The 24,852-nt window shown below is 37.6% G+C and overlaps 1 protein-coding gene across 1 annotated transcript in view; it reads right to left on the reverse strand.

Annotated features, from left to right (window-relative positions):
- The window catches only part of fs(1)M3 (female sterile (1) M3), a 56,309-nt gene extending 36,003 nt beyond the window's left edge, over positions 1-20,306 (reverse strand). Inside the window, exons 1-6 of the mRNA XM_067767991.1 lie at positions 20,198-20,306; positions 19,920-20,089; positions 19,504-19,833; positions 16,076-16,341; positions 15,695-15,827; positions 15,118-15,619 (exon numbers count right to left, since the gene is read on the reverse strand). Of these exons, the coding sequence (XP_067624092.1) occupies positions 15,118-15,619; positions 15,695-15,827; positions 16,076-16,341; positions 19,504-19,833; positions 19,920-19,964 (1,276 nt within the window). The 5' untranslated portion in view covers positions 19,965-20,089; positions 20,198-20,306. The remainder of the gene's footprint in view (positions 1-15,117; positions 15,620-15,694; positions 15,828-16,075; positions 16,342-19,503; positions 19,834-19,919; positions 20,090-20,197) is intronic.
- Between the last annotated feature and the right edge of the window lie 4,546 nt (positions 20,307-24,852).

Raw genomic sequence — 24,852 nt, forward strand, 5'->3', positions numbered from 1 at the left:
GTGCAATAATATATATATAGGTACTACAAAGTCCAAACTCAAAACGAGAATTTCACAGCATAAGTCTGATTTTAAATTTTGCCATCAAGTTAATAATCAAAAAACAGCACTCATGGCCCACTGTGCAGACAGCGGCCACACACCAAACTTTGATGAGACTAAAATACTGCAACAGGAACAACACTATAACAAACGCTTCACACTAGAAATGTTACACATTATTAATATTCCGACTAACACACGACTGAACTATAAGAGCGACGTACATAGATCACAGCGCACATATCTACAAACACCTGCTCACTAAAAAACAGTACCATACTCCACGTCGGACAAAGCAGACGTGTTAGTAAAAGTATGTATTTATGTGAAATGTAAAATGCAAAATTTGTTTATTGTTATTTTTATTATTTTTGTTAGTTGCTACAATCCTGAAGATGATTGCCGTTGAGCAATCGAAATATATCGATTTAAAAGAAGAATCAAAGGGTATTTTTTAATTTTTAAATTATAAAACACGGACCTAAAGCCAGCTATATATACATATTTAAAGATAAAAGGTCGCCAAAAAATTCATAATTTAAGTAATTTGATTTTTCTTTGTAATGCAATTATATTTATGACAATCTAGTTCGGAAAACTATTTTTAATAAATTGCAAAGTATTTCTATTTTTATGTTTCATAGAATTCACATTAAAATAGAATTGTAATTCCCTCACAAAACTTTCTTTATTATTTCGGTATAGTTTTCCTTCTTTGCCTTTAGTAAACTCATCTTCCTACAGTTTTAAGTTAGTTTATAATTGTTGCAGGTATGTAAGCAATACATTAAAATTTACATACAAACGTATGTATGTACCTTACACATTAACATGTGGATATATTCAACAAAAAAATATTTGTAATTCCATTTTCTTTTCTATCACTTAAAGGCAATTTTAAAACAGTTTCACTAGATTACAAGTAGCCTTCCATAAAATTTAATTAATTTTATATGGTTTTAATCCAAATAAATTTTTTTTTCTTTGGAGTTTTCGTTTCGTAGATTTCCCTCATTCTAGGGAATTTTAGTTTAGCTTTAAGTGACTAGGGTTTAAAACTAATTTCTCCCTATCTATAATTAACTTTAAAAAAATTTCACGTAGCCACATGGCTTTGGCTGCCTGTGCTGAAACTGATAATTAAAGGAATCTGCTGGTCCTTCTGCTGTGGGTCCCCAAACTCATCCGGATCCGCCGGTCTTGCTTTTCTTATGCACGCAGGATGGATTTATGATAACTTACTTACTTAATTGGCGCTTAACCGTCTAAACGGTTATGGCCGTCCAACAAGGCGCGCCAGTCGCTCCTTCGCTCCGCCAACCGGCGCCAATTGGTCACACCAAGGGAGTTTAAATCGTTTTCCACCTGGTCCTTCCAACGGAGTGGGGGCCGCCCTCTACCTCTGCTTCCATAGTCGGGTTCCGATGGAACACTTTCTTGGCCGGAGCATCATCTTTGATTCGCATAACATGGCCTAGCCAGCGCAGCGGCCGCGTTTTAATTCGCTGGACTATGTTGATGTCTGCGTATAGCTCGTACAGCTCATCATTAAATCTTCTTCGGTACTCGCCATCGCCAACGCGTAGAGGTCCATACATCTTTCGAAGAACTTTTCTCTCGAACACTCCCAAAGCCGATTCATCTGCTGTTGTCATGGTCCATGCTTCTGCCCCATATAGCAGGACGGGTACGATAAGTGACTTGTAGAGGATGATTTTCGTTCGCCGAGAGGACTTTACTTTTCAATTGCCTACCTAGTCCAAAGTAGCATTTATTGGCAAGATTGATTCTTCGCTGGATTTCAGTGCTGATGTTGTTGCTAGTGTGGATGCTGGTTCCCAAATAAACGAAGTTGTTGCCAAGGCGCATATGCGCTGACTCTTTGCTCGATGACAGCAGGTACTTCGTTTTGTCCTCATTCACCATCAAACCCATCTTTACCGCTTCTTTTTCCAGTTTGGAGTAAGCAGAACTAACAGCGCGGGTGTCTAGGCCGATGATATCAATGGCGTCAGCATATGCCAGTAATTGCACGCTTTTATAGTATATTGTTCCAGTGCGGTTAAGTTCTGCAGCTAGTATAATTTTCTCCAGCATCAAATTAAAGAAATCGCAAGAGGGGGGGTCACCCTGTCTGAAACCTCGTTTAGTTTCGAACCGCTCGGAGAGGTTCTTCCCAATTCTGACTGAGCTGATATTGTTACTCAACTTCATTTTGCACAGCCACATAAGTTTTGCGGGGAAACCACATTCAGACATAGCGGCATATAGGCAGCTCCTTTTCGTGCTGTCGAAGGCGGCTTTAAAGTCGCCGAAAAGGTGATGTGTGTCGATTCTTTTTTCACGGGTTTTTTCCAAGATTTGGCGCATTGTGAAAATCTGGTCGATGGTAGATTCACCAGGTCTGAAGCCGCACTGATAAAGTCCAATCAGCCGGTTCACGGTGGGCTTCAATCTTTCGCACAATACACTTGAAAGGCCCTTATATGCGATATTAAGAAGGCTGATTCCACGATAGTTGGTGCATTTTGCAGTATCCCCCTTCTTGTGGACTGGGCAAAGAACACTTAGATTCCAACCGTCGGGCTTGCACTCTTCAGCCCATATTTTGCTAAGAAGCTGCTGCATGCGCCTTACCAACTCCTCGCCGCCGTACTTGAATAGCTCCGCAGGCAATCCATCAGCGCCCACGTCCTTGTTGTTTTTCAATATGGTTATTGCTATTCTAACTTCGTCATAATCGGGCGGGGGGACATATATTCCATCATCATCGATTGCGGGATCGGGTTCTTCCTCTCTGCACGGTGAATTGCTGTCTCCATTTAGGAGAACAGAGAAGTGTTCCCTCCATAATCTAAGAACTCTCTGAACATCAGTTACAAGGTCGCCGTTTTCTTTCCTACAGGAGTTTGCCCCGGTCTTAAAACCTTCCATCTATCGCCGTATTTTTTGGTAAAATTTTCGGGCGTTATTCCTGGTGGCTAGCAGCTCAAGCTCCTCGCACTCACGCCTTTCTGCTTCTGCTTTTTTCTTCGTGAAAAGGCGTCTCGCTTCCCTTTTCAACTCACGATAGCGTTCACACACTCCTCTTGTCGCACTCGTTTTTAACGTAGCCCTGTAGGCAGCGTCTTTTCTTTCAGTTGCAACGCGGCATTCTTCATCGTACCAGTTATGTTTTCGTGGTCGCCGGTAATCAATTTTTTCCTCGGCGGCAGTACGAAGTGCTTTGGAAATATGCTTCCACTGCTCCTGTATTCCCTCAGGATGAGTTATGCTCTCAGAGAGCAGGTGTGAGAGTAGAGTTGCGAAATCATTGACAGTCTGTTGTGATTGAAGCTTTTCGACGTCTAGCTTTCCTTGTGTTTTTTGTTCCTTGGTATTTTTGCTGCAACGAGATAATGGTCCGAGTCGATGTTGGGTCCTCGGATCGTGCGCATATCTAAAACACTGGAGGCATGTCGCCCGTCTATCACAACGTGATCGATCTATTTACGAGTATTTCGATCAGGAGACAGCTATGTAGCTTGATGTATGTTTTTATGCATCAACCTCGTGCTGGATATGACCATGTTTCGAGCACCGGCAAAGTCAATCAGCCTCAGTCCGTTAGGAGACGTTTCATTGTGTAGGTTGAACTTTCCGACTGTAGGGCCAAAAACACCTTCTTTGCCCACCCTGGCGTTAAAGTCACCAAGCACGACTTTTATATCGTGACGGGGGCATCGCTCGTATGTGCATTCTAATTGTTCATAAAAAGTGTCTTTCACCTCATCGTCTTTCTCCTCTGTCGGCGCATGGGCGCAGATGAATGATATATTAAAAAAGTTTGCTTTTATTCGGATAGCGGCGAGTGGTTCGTCCACAGGTGTGAACGCCAGAACTTGGCGACAAAATCTCTCTCCCACCACGAAACCGACGCCGAAACTGCGCTTATTCGTATGGCCACTCCAATAGATATCACAATTTTTGATCTTCTTTCTTCCTTGCTTCGTCCAACGCATTTTTTTGATGGCGGTGATGTCAGATTTTGCTTTGACGAGGACATCAACCAGCCGGGCATCTGCACCAATCCCATTCAGGAAGCGGACGTTCCGGGTCCATGCCCTCAATTCATTATCCTTCAAATGTTTTCCATGGTCGCCATCAATAGAGAGTGTATTTATCCGAGGTTTGTTGTTATATTTCGTTGGAGTATGGTTTTACGTGACCGCTCCTAAGCCCAGCGCACAACCCGCTCGGCGGGGGTGAACATATTACTTGGCACGTTTATATTGCGAGCCGCTTACTCCAAGACAGACGCCCGCTTGTAGCCGCACCTAGAGGCGTACAGACGCTGCCGATGAGATCTCCCCCGGCTAACCCTTAAACCGATTATGTCAGAGTGGCCTAGCCAGGTTGTCGCCTTCTCACATTAGCTCACCCAGAGGTGAGCTAAACATCCGTTTAGCGGCTACCCACAGGATACTTGGCCGCAAGCGACCGGCAGTAGTGAGCTGCTTGAACCGCATGCAAAAGGTTTATGATTATTAATTTTAAATATTATTATTTATTATTGATCGCGGTTATATTTATTGATATAACTTGAACCGCATTTTTTTATATCGGTGACCATGCCCCACTTTAAAACGATTTAAAAGCACACCTTTACTCTTGAAAATCTCCAGCCAGAAAGAAAGAGCAAATTTCAGCGGAAATCGATCTTTACCTCCTCTTTCTCTATTCTCATTTTCGTAAGCCCATCGTGCCCGCAGTTAGACCAATTGCCACAGGTGTTGCCACTGAGATAATTTCTTTTAATTTTAACCCTAGTAGGAATTTGTGAAACCAAATGTTACCAAATGTTGCCAATTGTTGTCCTCAAAGAAATTAACTACCAGGCCATTCTATGTGAGCACAACTTACTACTATTACGATCAACAGACTTTAGGAATCAAAGACGCGCTCACAATTTCGAGGCGATATCCATTTTTTGGAGGCTAACTTAGGAAAACGGAGATAGTACTTTTTATACTTAAGCCTCAATCTCCTCAAAAAAGTTAGTTTGGTGCAATACCTAGAAAAAAAGTTGATTTTGTCGCATAGTGTAATAATAATAATAATCAGGGACGTAAGTGTTATATGCGAAATGAATAAAAGAGCTTATGTAACCATTTATAATGATGTAATGAGATATTGGTTGCGAAAATCAGTTATAAAGAGAACTATTTCATTAAGGTCACGATCACCAATAAATATGACTTAAAACCTATTTTGGTTACAAACAACCATTATAACCACCAAATTTTGATTGGGGCTGTGTATGCTGTTTTTAGAAATTTATTAGTTCTTTTTAGCTTTTTTCAAAATTTTAGAAAATCTAGATAAACAGTTTAATGTAGATTCAATTTTAAGAGCATGGAATGAATTTGGAATAGATTTAAAAAAAAACAAAAATTTCGACTTCCGGTTACCTACTGTAACAAAAAAAAAAAACTTTTATTTACTATAATGGTCATAATGAATTTCGGTTGTTGTAATGGTCATTTTGAACCAAACAAAAACTTTTCTTACGAAAAAAAATAGTCACGGTGCCGGTGAACTTTTGGTTAAGGTGACGGTTGTAGTTAAAGGGCCAATTAAGGTTCCTTAACTCTAACGCCATAGTCGTAACCATACCCATATCCATAAACATCTCCATTGTAATCGATTAATGGTGCCATAACCTTAAACAGCTGGCATTTTCATAAAAAGGAGGAAAACGCAAAAAATTACAAACATATTCCACAAAAAATAAGTCTCTTAGTCAAAACGTATCCAAAACAATAAATAAAATATACAAAAAGTTAATAAATTCACCAACTCAAACATTTTTTGGTCATGGATATGGCAAAAACCAAAAACCAATTGGTTGGCTATAGTATGGTTACAACTTTAGCGTTATGGTATGGCACCATTAATCGATTACATTGATTTCCATAACGTTGGTTCCATCAGCTGTTTTATTTTGTCATGGATAATTCACCATTAATTGGCCTTAAGGGTGCATTACGACTACGGTGGAAATCATAGTAATGGGAAACGTAACGCTAACTCTTACAGGTGCCATTAGTTTTGCGTCTCTGACAAATATAATAAAAAAGTCACGGTACCGGTGATGCTTATGGTTAAGGTGACGGTTATAGTTATGGCTGCATTACTGCTATGGTAGGAATTATAGTAATGGGAAACGTAACGCTAACTGTTAAGGGTGCCATTAAGTTTTCAGTTAATATCTACTCTTGGGTATAGTAATAAATATAGCTTAAAAAACTAAAATAACGCCGTATCACAGAGGTTCGTGTCTCCGATATTAAGCACAACTTGTTTAGTTGCGAGTTATTTAACCACAACCGCGAATCTTCAATAATTGCCGCTAGATGGGTCTAACTCTCCTTTGCGTGCACGGTTCCCACACCATGTTTTCATTTGGAACCAAAATTGATCAAAAAAAGGACCAATTCTAAAAGAAATGGACCAATTTTTGTATTCTTTAATTGGCTTCGGTAATTCTGAAACAAAGTGTTTCTATCGGAACCCGCCTAGGGTATAGGGCGGCCCCCACTCCGTTGGAAGGACCAGGTGGAAAACGATTTAAACTCCCTTGGTGTGACCGGTTGGCAGAGATAAGGAGCGACTGGCGCGCCTTGTTGGATGGGCATAATCGTTAAGCGCCAATTAGGTAAGTAAGTAATTCACAAATGTGTCGAATTCGTTGTAAAATCTTTAATTTCAAGTTGTGGTAAATATCACACAATGTCCCACACACTTTCATTTTAACAAAAAGCCTTATATAAATATATGTTTTAACGAAAAGCTTTAGTGGAAAACCCGTGCCACAAGCCAAAGTAGTTCTGTTTTATTTACATAAAAATCTTATTTTTAAACTAAATTTCTCCAAAGCTCGGTTGTTTAATTATACTCAGTTGAGCAGAGCTCACAGAGTATATTAAGTTTGATTGGATAACCGTTGGTTGTACAGGTATAAAGGAATCGAGATAGATATAGACTTCCATATATCAAAATCATCAGGATCGAAAAAAAATTTGATTGAGCCATGTCCGTCCGTCCGTCCGTCCGTCTGTCTGTCCGTTAACACGATAACTTGAGTAAATTTTGAGGTATCTTGATGAAATTTGGTATGTAGGTTCCTGAACACTCATCTCAGATCGCTATTTAAAATGAACTATATCGGAATATAACAACGCCCACTTTTTCGATATCGAAAATTTCGAAAAACCGAAAAAGTGCAATAATTCATTACCAAAGAGAGATAAAGCGATGAGACTTGGTAGGTGAGTTGAACTTATGACGAAGAATAGAAAATTAGTAAAATTTTTGACAATGGGCGTGGCACCGCCCACTTTTAAAAGAAGCTAATTTAAAAATTTTGCAAGATGTAATTTGGCAGTCCTTGAACATATCATAATGAAATTTGGCAGGAACGTTACTCCTATTACTATATGTACGCTTAATAAAAATTAGCAAAATCGGAGAAGGATCACGTCCACTTTTAAAAAAAAAATTTTTTTAAAGTAAAATTTTAACAAAAAATTCAATATCTTTACAGTATATAAGTAAATTATGTCAACATTCAACTCTAGTAATGATATGGTGCAACAAAATACAAAAAATAAAGAAAATTTCAAAATGGGCGTAGCTCCGCCCTTTTTCATTTAGTTTGTCTAGGATACTTTTAATGCCATAAGTCGAACAAACTTTTCCCAATCCTTTTGAAATTTGGTAGGGGCATAGATTTTATGACGTTAACTGTTTCCTGTGAAAATGGACGAAATCGGTTGAAGCCCCGCCCAGTTTTTATACACAGTCGACCGTCTGTCCTTCCGCATGGCCGTTAACACGATAACTTGAGCAAAAATCGACATATCTTTACTGAACTTAGTTCACGTACTTATCTGAACTCACTTTATCTTGGTATAAAAAATGAACTAAATCCGACTATGACCACGCCCACTTTTTCGGTATCGAAAATTACGAAAAATGAAAAAAATTTCATAATTCTATACCAAATACGAAAAAAGGGATGAAACATGGTAATTGGATTGGTTTATTGACGCGAAATATAACTTCAGAAAAAACTTTGTAAAATGGTTGTGACACCTACCATATTGAGTAGAAGAAAATGAAAAAGTTCTGCAGGGCGAAATAAAACACCCTTGAAATCTTGGCAGGTATTACATATATAAATAAATTAGCGGTATCCAACAGATGATGTTCTGGGTCACCCTGGTCCACATTTTGGTCGATATCTGGAAAACGAATTCACATATACAACTACCAGCACTCCCTTTTAAAACTCTCATTAATACCTTTAATTTGATACCAATATCGTACAAACACATTCTAGAGTGACCCCTGGTCCCCCTCTATGCGATATCTCGAAAAGGCGTCCACCTATAGAAATAAGCCCCACACCCTTTTAAAATACTCATTAACACCTTTCATTTGATACCCATATCGTACAAACATATTCTAGAGTCACCCCTGTTCCACCTTTATGGCGATATCTCGAAAAGGCGACCACCTATAGAACGAAGGCCCACTCCCTTTTAAAAATACTCATTAACACCTTTCATTTGATACCCATATCGTACAAACAAAGTCTAGAGTCACCCCTGGTCCACCTTTATGGCGATATCTCGAAAAGGCGACCACCTATACAACTACCACCACTCCCTTTTAAAACCCTCATTAATACCTTTAATTTGATACCCATATCGTACAAACACATTCTAGAGTTACCCCTGGTCCACTTTATGGCGATATTTCGAAACGGCGTCCACCAATAGAACTAAGGCCCACTCCCTTTTAAAATACTCATTAACACCTTTCATTTGATACCCATATTGTACAAACGCATTCTACAACTACCACCACTCCCTTTTAAAACCCTCATTAATACCTTTAGTTTGATACCCATATCGTACAAAGAAATTCTAGGGTCACCCCTGGTCCACCTTTATGGCGATATCTCGAAACGGCGTCCACCTATGGAACTAAGGATCACTCCCTTTTAAAATACTCATTAACACCTTTCTTTTGATACCCATATTGTACAAACAAATTCTAGGGTCACCCCTGGTCCACCTTTATGGCGATATCTCGAAACGGCGTCCACCTATGGAACTAAGGATTACGCCCTTTTAAAATACTCATTAACACCTTTCATTTGATACCCATATCGTACAAACGCATTCTAGAGTCAACCCTGATCCACCTTTATGGCGATATCCCTAAATGGCGTCCACCTATAGAACTATGGCCCACTCCCTCATAAAATACTCTTTAATGCCTTTCATTTGATACACATGTCATACAAACACATTCCAGGGTTTCCCTCGGTTGATTTTCCTACATGGTTATTTTCCCTTAAACGACCCATACATGACACAAAAGCCATGCGCAAATAGTATAAAACGACGGAATTTGTACAAATGAAAATTTTGACATACACGGCTCAAAAACACTGCGCAATATTCATTTTTAATGTAGCGCAACAAATGAAAGATGTGTTTTAATTGTGTAAAAAAGGCACTAATTTTATAAAAAAAAATACTATTTTTTTTTCCACAGTGCTGGTAATTTACAGTATAAGTCGAAAAACTTGCACCAGAAGCGTTTATTTTCCATTGTATTAATAATATTGTAACGAATGTTAGTAGCACTGAGCAATGCTATCGTCTCTAAGCCGATGCTAACCAGCGACGTGAATGCACATCAATAATTCAATCATTATGTATCTACATAAACGAATAAATAATTGCGTCTACACATATGTACGTATACGAACATCGGAGCGGCAATGCACAAATACATGCATATATCTTATCTGAGTTGTCACAAGAGAGAGCAATAATTTGTGCACGTAGTTGTGGCTGGCGATTTTGTAGCCGAAACTAACTAGTAACTTCTGGAAATAGAAAAGCCTAGATGTATGCAGCGTAAACTATAAAAGTGGCGCAAGCGAGTAAGAAGTAATTCAGTTTGATTTGAGTTGTCAAGCAGTTCGATTAGGAGGATATCTAGCGAGCAATAGCAGTATTATTTTGAAAGTCAGTTTCATTTAAGATATCAGTTTGGTTATTAAGCCAGCTAATTGCAAAGTATAAGTGTTATTGTGAAGTACTTTAATAAAGGCCATTTTTCCATTATTCAATATTGGAGTTATTTATTCAACAGTTTAGTGATACGAACTTAGCAGAGGATTGCAAATAAGAGGATTTGCAGCAACTTCGTTACAATTGGTGTCAGAAGAGGAATTGTTGAATAAATTCCAAAGGACAACAAGGACATGGCAAAGTTCAGTGAATTAAAGATCCAGCAACTAAAGAAGGAGTTGGAGACCCGTGGATTGAATACAAGCGGCGTTAAACTTGAACTTCAGGCACGGCTACGAGAGGCAATGGAAGCAGAAGGAATTGATGTGGAAGAGCATGTCTTTCATCTTGATGGCGAGGAGACAACAAAAATTGAAGAGAAAAACGAAACATCGCAAACGGTTACCAGCACAGACTTGAACGTGATATTGGCTCCAATATCTGCACAAACGTCGACAGTAACATCGAAAATTGAAGCACAAGAAACGCGAATGTCAGAAATGTCGACACAGATTACATCCAAGATGGAAACGCAATTGGAAGAACAGAAGACATATATGGCATCCCAACTGGAATCGCAGGAGACACGCATAACATCAAAGATGGAAGAACAGAAGACATATATGGCATCCCAACTGGAATCGCAGGAGACACGCATAACATCAAAGATGGAAGAACAAGAAGAGCGCTTATCATTACAGGTGGCACAAATGTCTTCACAGTTAGAAGCACAGGAAGCAAGGGTAACATCAAAGCTGGAAGCGCAGGATGCAATAATCGCTCAATTTCAGGCAGAAGTCGATGATTTGAAGGGTCGTATGGAGCAGTTACAATTAAATCGTCCAGCAGTTTCAGCGAGTAATCCAAAGGTAAAAACACCATCCTTTGACGGTTCTGTTCCTTTCCAGGTCTTTAAGCTACAGTTTGAGAAGACCGCAGCAGTGAACAACTGGAATGTGGAAGATAAAGTTGCCGCGCTCTTCGTAGCATTGAAAGGACCAGCTGCCGAAATCTTATAGACTATTCCAGAGTACGAACGGAACAGTTATGACGCATTGATGGCTGCTGTAGAACGGCGATACGGAAGCGAACACAGGAAACAGATATTCCAAATAGAATTGCAAAACCGCTACCAAAAAGCTAACGAGACTTTGCAGGAGTTTGCTTCTGACATTGAAAGATTGGCTCATCTTGCAAATGCGGATGCACCCGTGGAATACACGGAAAGAGTGAAGATTCAGAGCTTTATAAATGGCATACGGGACGTCGAAACGAAGCGAGCCACATACGCGAACCCAAAGCAAACATTTTCTGAAACGGTATCCCATGCATTGACTCAGGAAACGGCGTCATTATTGAGTAAACCAGCATACAAAGCTCATCGTGTAGAAGTAGAAAGGCCAGAGTGGGTAGACACAATTTTGGAAGCACTGAAGGGATCTCAACAGAAGGATGCCAGAGTTATTAAATGTTTTAAGTGCGGCAACCCAGGTCACATTGCACGTCATTGCGATCTTGGTCCTAATAGTTCCAACAATGTGGGTGGCCGTAAACGCAAAGCTGGCGGAAATGAGCAAGAGCGTGTCGAATGTAAAGAACGAAAACTTGCCCCGGCTATTGAATGTCCCGTGATATCTGTGTCGCAAATGGGAAGGAAATCAAGCAGTCTTACCGTCAGAGGGAATGTGGATGGTAAAGAACGTGTACTGACTGTAGATACGGGCGCATCTCATTCCTTGATCCGATCTGACTTGGTCAACAGGAGAGTAAAACCGTTACCTGGAGCAAAGTTGCGTACAGTCACTGGCGAGTATAACCAAGTTCAGGGAGAAGTGATATGTGAAGTATTGATTGGGAAGGTCATGGTTCTACACAAATTTGTTGTGGCGGAGATTGTTGATGAAGTTATATTGGGAGTGGATTTCTTGGTTGACCATGACATCAAGATCGATATGCAGAGAAGGGTGATGCGTTATGAGAACCAAGATGTGCCACTTAACTTTAGTTTGGAAAAAGGGTTCAGCAGTAATCGGGTACTGGTGGAGAAGACTCGACGAAGGTCACGAAATTCAAAGGTAAAGGTTGATGGAACAAATGGGCCAAACAAAGCAAAGCCGAAGGTACCTGTGAGCGAAACACTGGCATTGAAAAGCCCTAACGGACGTACTAAAACGAAGAAAGAATGCAAGGGTGGTTTCAAGCCAAGGCACACTACTGTTGTGAAGCGTCGGAACGATACTGATTATGCAAAGCAAATCCGTCCAGCGCAAGCTCTGCGAAGTAGTTCTTCATTGGCCGAGCAACAGAGTGCGAGGGAACGATCCAGAATAATGAGTAGTAAGATGAAACACAGGTACGACAAGGAAAATAATTCGCAAGGTTTCCGGGAGGGAAATTTGGTACTGTTATACAACCCTCACCGGCGGAAAGGTGTTCCATCCAAATTTCGGTGCAGTTGGGAAGGCCCGTACAAGGTTGTGAAGAAGATAAGTGATATCATCTACCGCATACAAGCAATTGGGAAATCACGAAATAGAAGAGTGGTACATTTGGCGATGCTAGCAGCGTTTAGATTGAGAGATTTGTCTGATCGGGACGATCAGACTTAGGTGGAGGGCAGTGTAACGAACGTTAGTAGCACTGAGCAATGCTATCGTCTCTAAGCCGATGCTAACCAGCGACGTGAATGCACATCAATAATTCAATCATTATGTATCTACATAAACGAATAAATAATTGCGTCTACACATATGTACGTATACGAACATCGGAGCGGCAATGCACAAATACATGCATATATCTTATCTGAGTTGTCACAAGAGAGAGCAATAATTTGTGCACGTAGTTGTGGCTGGCGATTTGTAGCCGAAACTAACTAGTAACTTCTGGAAAAAGAAAAGCCTAGATGTATGCAGCGTAAACTATAAAAGTGGCGCAAGCGAGTAAGAAGTAATTCAGTTTGATTTGAGTTGTCAAGCAGTTCGATTAGGACGATATCTAGCGAGCAATAGCAGTATTATTTTGAAAGTCAGTTTCATTTAAGATATCAGTTTGGTTATTAAGCCAGCTAATTGCAAAGTATAAGTGTTAATGTGAAGTACTTTAATAAAGGCCATTTTTCCATTATTCAATATTGGAGTTATTTATTCAACAGTTTAGTGATACGAACTTAGCAGAGGATTGCAAATAAGAGGATTTGCAACAACTTCGTTACAATATATATTTTTTAGTTGCAAGACCAGCTCAACTCATTGCAGCACTGCGCAAAATTCATTTTTCCACTAGCGTAACAAATGAAACATGTGTTCTAATTGTATAAAAAATTATTATGTATTATTGAATTTATGTGAATTCCTGTTACAAGCTAGAGATGGTCCTTACGCCTTCGATATTAACATTTTTAAGCAACAATTACTGATGTTATATTATCAGAAGCCACAGGTAAACTGTATAACATTCACCACACACGAAGAAAAAAGCATGTGCAATATTTGCAGACATGCGTAAATATCAAAATCGTTTTGATTTTAGCGCAGTTTTCTGCGCAAATAGCGCAACCAGTGCACACACCGGGCAAATCCTTGTGCAAATTGGTAATTGGCACAAGGATACTTGAGCCGTGTAATTGGCGTATTATATTGTCACCATAGCTCTCAACTGAGTATGTAATGTTCGGTTACACACAAACTTACCTTCCTTACTTGTTTTATCATATAATCAGTCCTAAATGTAAACAAAAAAGATTGTTTCCAATAGCTGAGTGTTCCAATTTTTTTTTAATTCTTTAGTCTTCCGTTGCCAATGTATCCTCACCCTTGAATTTTCCCATCTATGGCCTAGATTCAGTAAGTGCGAGTTTTAAAGTTTTCCATATAATTTGTGTTCGAGCAAAATGTACATTTCCCACGTATATTGAATCTAGCCACAGTTCTCAGATTAGCCATTGAGAAGTCTTAAAAGTGTCAACTGTGTAGTATTGGAATTTTTATCACATTTGCCTAGGTACGAGAAATTAGTTAACAATGTTTTTATAAGGTTTCTGTGGTTCTGCTCTCCAACGCGAATAATTTGGTACTAAGCGTTTATATCAGGTCTACGTTGAGCATTTGTTAAGTTATAGCTTTCAAAAATTATTTCTGCCTGACTTCCAATAAAAATATTCCTTGGGTTAATATGCTTAGTATTCTAAGTTATGTACACTGAAATTTTTTAAATATCCAATATTTTGATATTATCATTGTACCTAAAATTACTCAAAATGTGATTTATATTGGTATAATATCGACAGACAAACTTTGTCTGATTGAACTCTTTAGCGCAGGCCGGAAATATATATAAACTTTTAATGCTGTGACTGATATTGAATATCAGAACCGCTATTAACTTCCAGACACAAAGATAGAAAATATAATATATATCTACCCACCAAAACAAGATTTTCTGGTTGGCCGCTTCTTTCATCAACAATTAACGAAAATTGGTTTGCTTCAAGATCCAACACTTTTCTAAACTATCTGCTAGGTGAATTGTCATTTTTGACATTTTAATGACAGCAGTTTTTTCGTAAAATATCCATTGAGGAAAATTCAAAATTATGTAAAGGTTAATGAAGATGTTGAATATTGTTTATGCAATTTTTACCTCGGTGTAAAAATAGTACCAAAATCTTGATTGGCTGTAAAAGGACCAAAATTGAAAAAAATGAACCAGCGGACCAAATAGGGTTGGAAAGGACCAAAGTGGCAACCGTGTTTGAGTGCCTAGCCTAGAGAATTACAAACAAATACATACAAGTGAAGCTAATATAAGCGTGTTAAAAACACCAAACGACAACTGATCAAACGAACATAACTGTTTGCGAAAATAGCGTTCATATCGCCAGCGGATAGACACACTTCGGCATCCCATTAATTTTAATACAAATCAACCAACGAAAACTGACCTTCTATTCCAGTATCATTCAATGCCAAAGGTGCTGCCATTGCCAACTTCTGCCCATCCATAGTTTCTATTTCGATTATACGCAATAAAGTTTGAAATGTACGCCGATAATTGAGTAGCACAAATGACTCGCCATGTTGGCTCACATGCGCTATTATCTCTTTAACATCATTTTCATTGGCAGTAAAGCTAGCATAACAATCCATTCGTCCATTTGGATAAACGTACACCGACCTTTGATATGCGCCAACCAAAAAGTATCCGCCTGCAATGAAACGGTCAAAGGTTAATTCCTTAGCGTTGAATTGTCGATAGACCGAAAATTGTGCTTCGTCGCGTTTCATTAGATACGAATTGCATTTTTGTTGTTGTGATGTACAGCCCAGCAAATAGTTGCGCCCGCGATATGTGAATGCGTGTATGGTGCGTACAGGTATTGTAAAGGTTTGACGATTTCTTAGATGTAAATCGTTGGCATCTACTTCGAAAACGGTGATGATGGTCTAAGTGAGGAATGCAGGAAGTTATCGAATTTTGATTCGTATTTCTTTTTCCAGATTTTTTTTTGATGTACTTACCCTGCTCTGATGTTTTATCAAACGTCCACTTAACAAATATTTCGGTTTCGTACCAATGACATCCAAAAAATGTATAGCCGGTATTGTAAGATCTTCGACTGAGTCGAAAAATGTATTGGCCCACTCATAAGTACTGAAGTTTAATTAAAAAATTTAAAATTTTATTATTTTTTTTATTATTTATTGTCCTTCCGGTGTTGCCAACGGGAACAAATGCATGCAGCAAATGCTGGGTAATGTCGAAGACACCCAACAAAGCATTTCTATCCACATCCAAATTTCGTAGCGGAGGAAGGTGAGAGCTCCACTGAGTTGGATATGTCATGGTGTTCCTGATTGGCATCAGTTATCGCTGCTACAGCAACAACATCTTCAACTTACCGTAATTTCGATTGTAATTTTGTATAATTCTCTGCCGTTATAAGTATTACGCGATCTTCAGCAGAATTGCACAGGAATAGTTTATGAAATCTGCCATATATTGTTAATTGCTGTATTGGTTCGAACTTAGTTATGGTATCCAAGGTAACACGTCCTAAGCTTGCTGATTCAGCATTTTGTGCCAATACAATTGTTGGCAATTGATAAATTTCTAAAAAATCTTCCAAGGCAATGACTAAAAGCATATAATTACGCCAGGATATAACCTTAAATGAATGAAGAAATTTATTTAAGAAAAATATATATGTATGTATACTAGGGTGGGTCGATTTATTAACCGATATCGCGCCATCGATTTATCGATAGGATTTGAGCTCAGGAAAAAAATTTCCACTACGCATACCCAAAAAAATAATTGCGAGCCTGCGAAATTTAATTTTTTTTTTACCTTTTTTTGACTTTGATTTTTAAGGTTCTTTTCATGACCTACTAAAAAATTTTTTATATATATACCCTCTCCTATCCAAAAATGTCCCCTAAAACGTTATCGATAACATTTTTTGAAAAAAAAATATTTTACAAGGTTTAGCGGTATCAACCCGAGTTGTCGTGATACTGAGAGTGCCGACTCTAGAGTAATTTAAATAACTGAAAAATAACGTTGGTAAAACTATTTAACATCTTCGTGTCTCGCTCTCTGAATATGGAGCTCCAAATCAAAACGCAAGAATTACAATCGAACAGGTTCGAGAAAAAGTGAGAGGATATAATCAAAAAATTTAATGTTCTTGGCTAGACCAATTATTTGTATACTTTTTAGTTGCTATCTTGAAGATATTGGAAGGGAGAACATGACATTATCAAAATCCGAAAAAAAATTATGCGCACTTATTGCGTTTTGATATAGAACTCCTTATATCGACTGCTGAGTATAATAGCACACCCTATATCGTCTAGCGTTTCCATAACGACCTATCCTAGCAAACTCTCGAGAACAACAGTATATCGTAACTTGTTTGACGAACGTCCAACCTAAGAGATTGTTTCCAAATAGCTTTACCCCACCATAAATTCAATTCATTTTATTCTGTGATAGGGTGTTTTTGAATCCAATTTCAAGATAAGCGTTTACAGGAAAGTCCAAGATAGATCGTAAAAAAATTATATAGTATGATCTGTATTTGAAAGAATACAAAAAAAATTTTAAATATACCTATCCATTTAATATACAGCAGCGCACAGAAAAATAACAGTGATAATTTTTGAAAAATTTTGTCAAAACAAAATCTATCTTAAAATCAAATTTATCTTAAAATCAGTAGGCCGATATAACAACAAAAATTGCAAAATCTATTTGTTTTTGTATAGTTTCGGGAAAACTTCCCCGATATGTGCAACTTAAACTATGCCAACCAATATTTAAAACGTTTTTGAACAAATTCTAAAAAGTATAACGAAGTTCGTACTTTTATTTATTTTATTTCAAATTTTTTTTTTTTGGGAATGCAGTTTTTTGCCTCCGAGGGGAACTCGGCCGAGCTTTCTTTCAATTTGCGTCGTGCTTTAGTTTTTTACATATATCTGAGACACCCTTCGAAAAAAAAATTTGTCAAAACTCAATGCGGATTTTTAAGAGACCAATAAGTTGTTATTTTGTTAAGCGCCGTAATCACATCATAAGAAAACGCTCAAGGAAAATTTTGTATTGGTAGCAGCCAGATAATTTTGACACATCCTTAATATCTCTTTCTCTGGTTGTCAGATGCCGAAACACACAATTTGTTAAAGTCAGCATATTAGAATGGAGAAAGCACTTAATTAAAGAGTATACATCTAACAACTAACACTACTTACTAGTAAAGTGTTAATACAATTAAAAATTACTCACTGATTCTCGTTGGGGAACTCTCTGAGAACCTATAAAAGCAATTGGTCGCTTAATGCATAGCCGACCCGAAACTAGGGCTCCCCTGTGCATGTTTGCTAAAATATCTTTAGAAAAAGATAGCAGAAAGTGAATGAGTTTTCTTGAGAGGTGGATACTACTTAACAAAATAAATTATTCTTGATCATTTTTGAGCGATTTTTTTTTATGGAATTTTTCATTTCTTGCGTTGTGGATACGACGCTTTACATGCCAACCTAATAAAACCGCACTGCGTTTTTTTAGCGCACGCAAACAACAGGCATTTTTTGCCCGAACCGAAATAAGTATGCGTTGCGATAATGTAAAGCATGTATGCAAACATCAAATCTAATAGCGTTTTCTTTACTGAAATAAATTGTTGCCTAAGTAAATGGTAAAGCCTTAATAGAGTTACTCCTACCCCAGAAAATTTTGAACATTTATAGTGCATGCAACGAACATAAATGGCTACACCGTGTATTAGCTGATTTTCACAAACGCGCTGTCAATGATAACACAAATTTATTACCAATTATTTCCTTCATTTCAATTTTCTTTCCTAAAAATTTGTGAAGTTACGAAAATAAATTGTCACGATCAACTAGTTTAGCAGAGTTGCACTGCCACACCGCCATTCTTTGTAGCATAAAAGTGAAACGCTTTTGCGTTGCGAGCAGGCAACTATTTCCACAAAAGAATGAAATAACCCGTAAGGGCGTTACCTGCTTTTTAGAATAGAACAAAATATATTTACAACCATTGCGCGGGGTACAAAAAGCGTAACGTTTTTGCCAGAAAAGAAAACGCTTTAAATGTCACGCAAAACAAAAATTGGAAATCGAGTTAGGTTTTCACGCAGCAAATTGAATTTTGGTTGCTCTCAAACAAATTGTATGTGCATGAGACATTTTTGAGAGAAAATGACTTGCGTGCGTTTATATTAGGTAATTCTTTACTTTAGCTCACAACTGCTAAAACTCGACCAAAAATATCGGGAGAGGTGTCAAAAGACGCGTTTTGATCCCAGGACCACGAATTCGAAAGCGGAAATTCAAAATTTTATTTCTGTCAAAAGATATTTCCAAAAACCGAAAAATGGCCCAGAGCGCTCCGAAACCGGGGGTGGGATCCATAGTATTTCTGCGAAAAAATATTATGGATCCCACCCCCGGTTTCGGAGCACTCCGGGGTCATTTTTCGGTTTTTTGGAAATATTTTTTGACAGAAACACAATTTTTAATTTCCGCTTTCGGATTCGTGGTCCTGGGATCAAAACTCGTTTTTTTTGACGAGTTTTAGCAGTTGTGAGCTAAAGTAAAGAATTACCTATTTGATAATTAAATTTATTGGGCTACAAAACTGCATACTCAAAAAAATCAGAAAAACGTTTGCATAGTTTTAGTCACAAACTTCATGGACATGTTTTTCTTAAACTGACGAATTAACGAAATTTGATAAAAATCGACGCTGCTACTTTTCGGTTCACTGCTGTATATTTACTTTTTTGTTCGTATTTTTTTACCTTTGCCGCTATAGCATCCTGTTGCTTTACACTTCCCGCCAGCACGCCAATCAACGACAATCGTTTCTCTTCCCCGCTCACTATCAATTCATACAATTCATCGCCATGTAATATAAAAATTTGTTGTTTTACTATTTCTTGCATTATATGTAAATTTCGTTCAATTTTTATATTCATATCCATAAATGGTAGACGAAATTGCAAAACATTTGATTGTGGTTTTGTGGGAACAGAAGTTAAATTGGATTTATTACATTTGGATGGTGTGGGTGGATTTGCGGGTGCAAAGGGTATTATGTCAGCAGCATTGAACCGCACTTCACCGGAGCACTAATGATAAAAATGGATAATATAATATGCATTTTTATACCATATTCGATTTTTAAGTGCACGATATGATATTTATATTTACTTACCACTTGAAATAAGATCACAAATATAAAGATTAAGTAAAATTTCATTTCTTTGTATTCTCTTAATATTTAGTTAATATTTAATGTTTTTTTTTTTTTTCTTAAATTTTTCATTTAATCTTTATGAAAGTTTCTTTGTTAACGAATGTGGGATGCGTGGAATTTCTGAAGAGCTAACGGACAACGCAAAAACCAAAATATGCAGGACGAGGACAAAATAGGAATTAAGAGGCAAAATAGGAAGAGAAATGAAATGGAGATATAACAGAAATTAATAAAACCTTATGAACGAATAAGTGGATTGCCTCAATTTAAATTAAATTATTTCAAAATCCCAAAAAACTATTTTTGAAAGTATGTTTATTAAAATGTATGCACAGATAACTCAAGTATAATAAATAGTAATAGCAAATAAAAAAGTATACATAAAGGGCTTGGCAACCTTGCCATATCCATATCCATATAAAACAGCTGATCCAACTAACCTCATGGAAATCAACAGGGTCGGATTAACAAGTAGGGAAAATAGGCAGTTGTCTGGGGCCCCCGATTTTAGGGGGCTCCCGAAAAATGAAAGACTTCTAAAATTTTCTTACAAACATAAAATTCTAGAGAGTGAAAGGAAATTATAATCAGAACCGAAAATAATTTTTACTCAAATAAATAAAACTCAATTGACCGCATTCAAAAGGCGACGACCGACGAACTAGACAAGGTACCTAAAGAGAACATTTCAGACTAATTTGACAAACTGTATTAGCGTATTAGCGTGCAAAGAAGTGTATCGAAGTAAAAGGAGAGTATATTTGAATAATAAAGAAGAATTATCTCAAAATGTACACTGGTTGTTTTTTATTTGGAAAAATGTTGGTTATTTTTCGAACAGAGAAGCCTTCAACTCTATTTTGACTGCTATGCGTTCAGTGAGTAAGTCATTGCAAAGTGAAAAAGCAGATTTGCAAACGTGTGCTTTCTTGTACGGATCGTTAGAAGAGAGGTTACTTTCGCACCGTGAAAAGTTCAATGATTTCAAGGAAAAAAACAAAACAAGTAAGGAAGGTTAAGTTCGGGTGTAACCGAACATTACATACTCAGTTGAGAGCTATGGTGACAACATAAGGGAAAATAACCATGTAGGAAAATGAACCGATAGTTCTATAGGTGGACGCCATTTAGGGATATAGCCATAAAGGTGGATCAGGGTTGACTCTAGAATGCGTTTGTACGATATGGGTATCAAATTAAAGGTATTAATGGGGGTTTTAAAAGGGAGTGGTGGTTGTTGTATTAATGAGGGTTTTAAAAGGGAGTGGTGGTTGTTGTATACGTGGTCGCCTTTTCGAGATATCGCCATAAAGGTGGACCAGGGGTGACTCTAGAATGCGAAAGGTGTTAATGAGTATTTTAAAAGGGAGTAATTCTTAGTTCCATAGGTGGACGCCGTTTCGAGATATCGCCATAAAGGTGGACCAGGGGTGACCCTAGAATTTGTTTGTTCAATATGGATATCAAAAGAAAGGTGTTAATAAGTATTTTAAAAGGGAGTAATCCTTAGTCCCATAGGTGGACGCCGTTTCGAGATATCGCCATAAAGGTGGACCAGGGGTGACCCTAGAACTTGTTTGTACAATATGGGCATCAAACGAAAGGTGTTAATGAGTATTTTAAAAGAGAGTGGGCCTTAGTTCTATAGGTGGACGCCGTTTTGAAATATCGCTATAAAGGTGGACCAGGGGTGACTCTAGAATGTGTTTGTACGATATGGGTATCAAATTAAAGGTATTAATGAGGGTTTTAAAAGGGAGTGGTGGTTGTTGTATAGGTGGTCGCATTTTCGAAATATCGCCATAAAGGTGGACCAGGGTGACTCTAGAATTTGTTTGTACAATATGGGTATCAAAAGAAAGGTGTTAATGGGTATTTTAAAAGGGAGTAATCCTTAGTTCCCTAGGTGGACGCCGTTTCGAGATATCGCTATAAAGGTGGGCCAGGAGTGACTCTAGAATTCGTTTGTGCAATATGGGTATCAAAAGAAAGGTGTTAATGAGTATTTTAAAAGGGAGTGGGCCTTAGTTTCATAGGTGGACGCCTTTTCGAGATATCGCCATAAAGGTGGACCAGGGGTGACTCTAGAATGAGTTTGTACGATATGGGTATCAAGAGAAAGGTATTAATGTGAGTTTTAAAAGGGAGTGGTGGCAGTTGTATATGTGAAGGCATTTTCCAGATATCGACCAAAATGTGGACCTGGGTGACCCAGAACATCATCTGTTGGATACCGCTAATTTATTTATATATGTAATACCCTCCCAGATTTTAAGGGTTTTTTATTTCGCCCTGTAGAACTTTTTCATTTTCTTCTACTTAATATGGTAGGTGTCACAACCATTTTATAAAATTTTTTCTAAAGTTATATTTCGCTTCAATAAAACAATCCAATTACCATACCATGTTTCATCCCTTTTTTCGTATTTGGTATAGAATTATGGCATTTTTTTCATTTTTCGTTATTTTCGATATCGAAAAAGTGGGCGTGGTCATAGTCGGATTTCGTTCATTTTTCATACCAAGATAAAGTGAGTTAAAGTAAGCACGTGAACTAAGTTCATTAAAGATATGTCGATTTTTGCTCAAGTTATCGTGTTAACGGCCATGACGGACGACTGTGTATAAAAACTGGGCGTGGCATCAACCGATTTCGCCCATTTTCACAGAAAAGAGTTATCGTCATAAAATCTATGCCCCTACCAAATTTCAAAAGGATTGGTTAATTTTTGTTCGACTTATGGCGTTAAAAGTATCCTAGGCAAATTAAAAATTAAATGAAAAAGGGCGGAGCCACACCCATTTTGAAATTTTCTTTTATTTCTGTATTTTGTTGCACTATATCATTACTGGAGTTGAATGTTGACATAATTTACTTATATATTGTAAAGATATTACATTTTTTGTTAAAATTTTACTTTAAAAAAAAATTTTTTTTTAAGTGGGCGTGGTCCTTCTCCGATTTTGCTAATTTTTATTAAGCGTACATATAGTAATAGGAGTAACGTTCCTGCCAAATTTCATCATGATATCTTCAACGACTGCCAAATTACAACTTGCAAAATTTTATATTACCTTATTTTAAAAGTGGGTGGTGCCACGCCCATTGTCCAAAATTTTACTAATTTTCTATTCTGCGTCATAAGTTCAACTCATCTACCAAGTTTCTTCGCTTTATCTCTCTCTTGTAATGAATTATCGCAATTTTTAATTTTTCGGTTTTTCGAAATTTTCGAAATCGAAAAAGTGGGCGTGGTTATAGTCCGATATCGTTCATTTTAAATAGCGATCTGAGATGAGTGCTCAGGAACCTACGTACCAAATTTCATCAAGATACCTCAAAATTTACTCAAGTTATCGTGTTAACGGACGGACGGACGGACGGACATGGCTCAATCAAATTCTTTTTCGATCCTGATTATTTTGATATATGGAAGTCTATATCTATCTCGATTCCTTTATATATGTACAACCAACCGTTATCCAATCAAACGTAATATACTCTGTGAGCTCTGCTCAACTGAGTATAACAATTATTAACTTGTATAGGTTATACAGAAATCGTAAAATAATCTCGTCGTAGAAAAAGACAACCTAATGACGGAAATGCTCCAGAAGTATAATTTTCGCTTCGCGATGTTTTTAGGACAATAGGTTTCCGCGAAATCATCGACAATCTTCACAGTGAAAGTATATGCAAGTTCAGAGAGAATTGCATTTCTCATCAACTTTTCTCCAAGTGATGGAGACCTCCACGAAGCTATAAATAACTTAGTTAGTTTTTTATTCTAGATATTTGTAAGAATTTTTCATTGGAATGAAACAATTTCAAAGTTACGTGAACTCCAGATACACTGATGCAAAAAAAACTCATAGTCATTTGTATAAGATTCTAATGGAAGACCAATTAACCGATGAATTTCCTAACACAGAAATAGCTCTTCGGATTTTTTTAACATTAATGATCACAAATTGTTCTGCCGAACGGTCCTTCTCGCAATTAAAAAGAATCAAAACTGCTGAAAGAGCTACAACGCGACAAGAGCGACTCGAGATGTTATATATACTTTACATTGAGTCAGATTTATTGAACAAAATCGATATAGATGAATTTGCCGAAAACAAATGTAGAAAACGACATGTTTAAAATGTAGGTATATTATTTTTATTGATATTATTACATTGTGACAATAAAATTTTTAATCGAAAAAAGAAAGGGAACGTGAAAAAAGGGCCCCAAATTGACGGTTGCCTAGGACCCCGTTGAGGGTTAATCCGGCCATGGAAATCAATATAATTGGTCAATGGTGCTATACCCAAACGCCCTATCCATTACCATACCAAGTCCAATCAATTAGTTTTTGGTTATTCATCTTAATATATATAAATTTCGTGTCACGTTGTTTGTCCGCGATGGACTCCTAAGCTACTTAACCGATTTCAATCAAATTTGCAGTGTGCAATGCACACCGTATGCAGTTTGATCCAACTTGGAGATAGGATAGTAGCGTTCCTGTGAAGCTTTTTTCCGCGAAGTGGACCAGGGACCGATCTATCCGAACAAATTCTATTCACGGTTCGAATTGCCTAAAACTTGGTATATAAGTAGCCCTTTGTCTAGATTAGTATTTACGATATTTTTTTGCGGGAAGAGGACTAGGGACCGATCTTTTCGAACAAATTATATTCTTGGTTCGGGCATATATGTAGCACTTTGCCTAAATTAGTATTTATGACACATTTTTATTAGCCCCGGGCTCGAGGTTTCTGAGGGGCGCGCGATTTAGAGGTACTATGATATTTTTTTTAATTCAGGAGAGTCTTTAGTTGTTCCATGTGCAATTTTTAAACCGAATTTCAAAAGCAACGAATATCTGCATTTCGTTTTAAT

This window comes from Eurosta solidaginis, chromosome 2 (genome assembly GCF_040869045.1).
Source record: "Eurosta solidaginis isolate ZX-2024a chromosome 2, ASM4086904v1, whole genome shotgun sequence".
NCBI classification, from domain to species: Eukaryota; Metazoa; Arthropoda; class Insecta; order Diptera; family Tephritidae; genus Eurosta; species Eurosta solidaginis.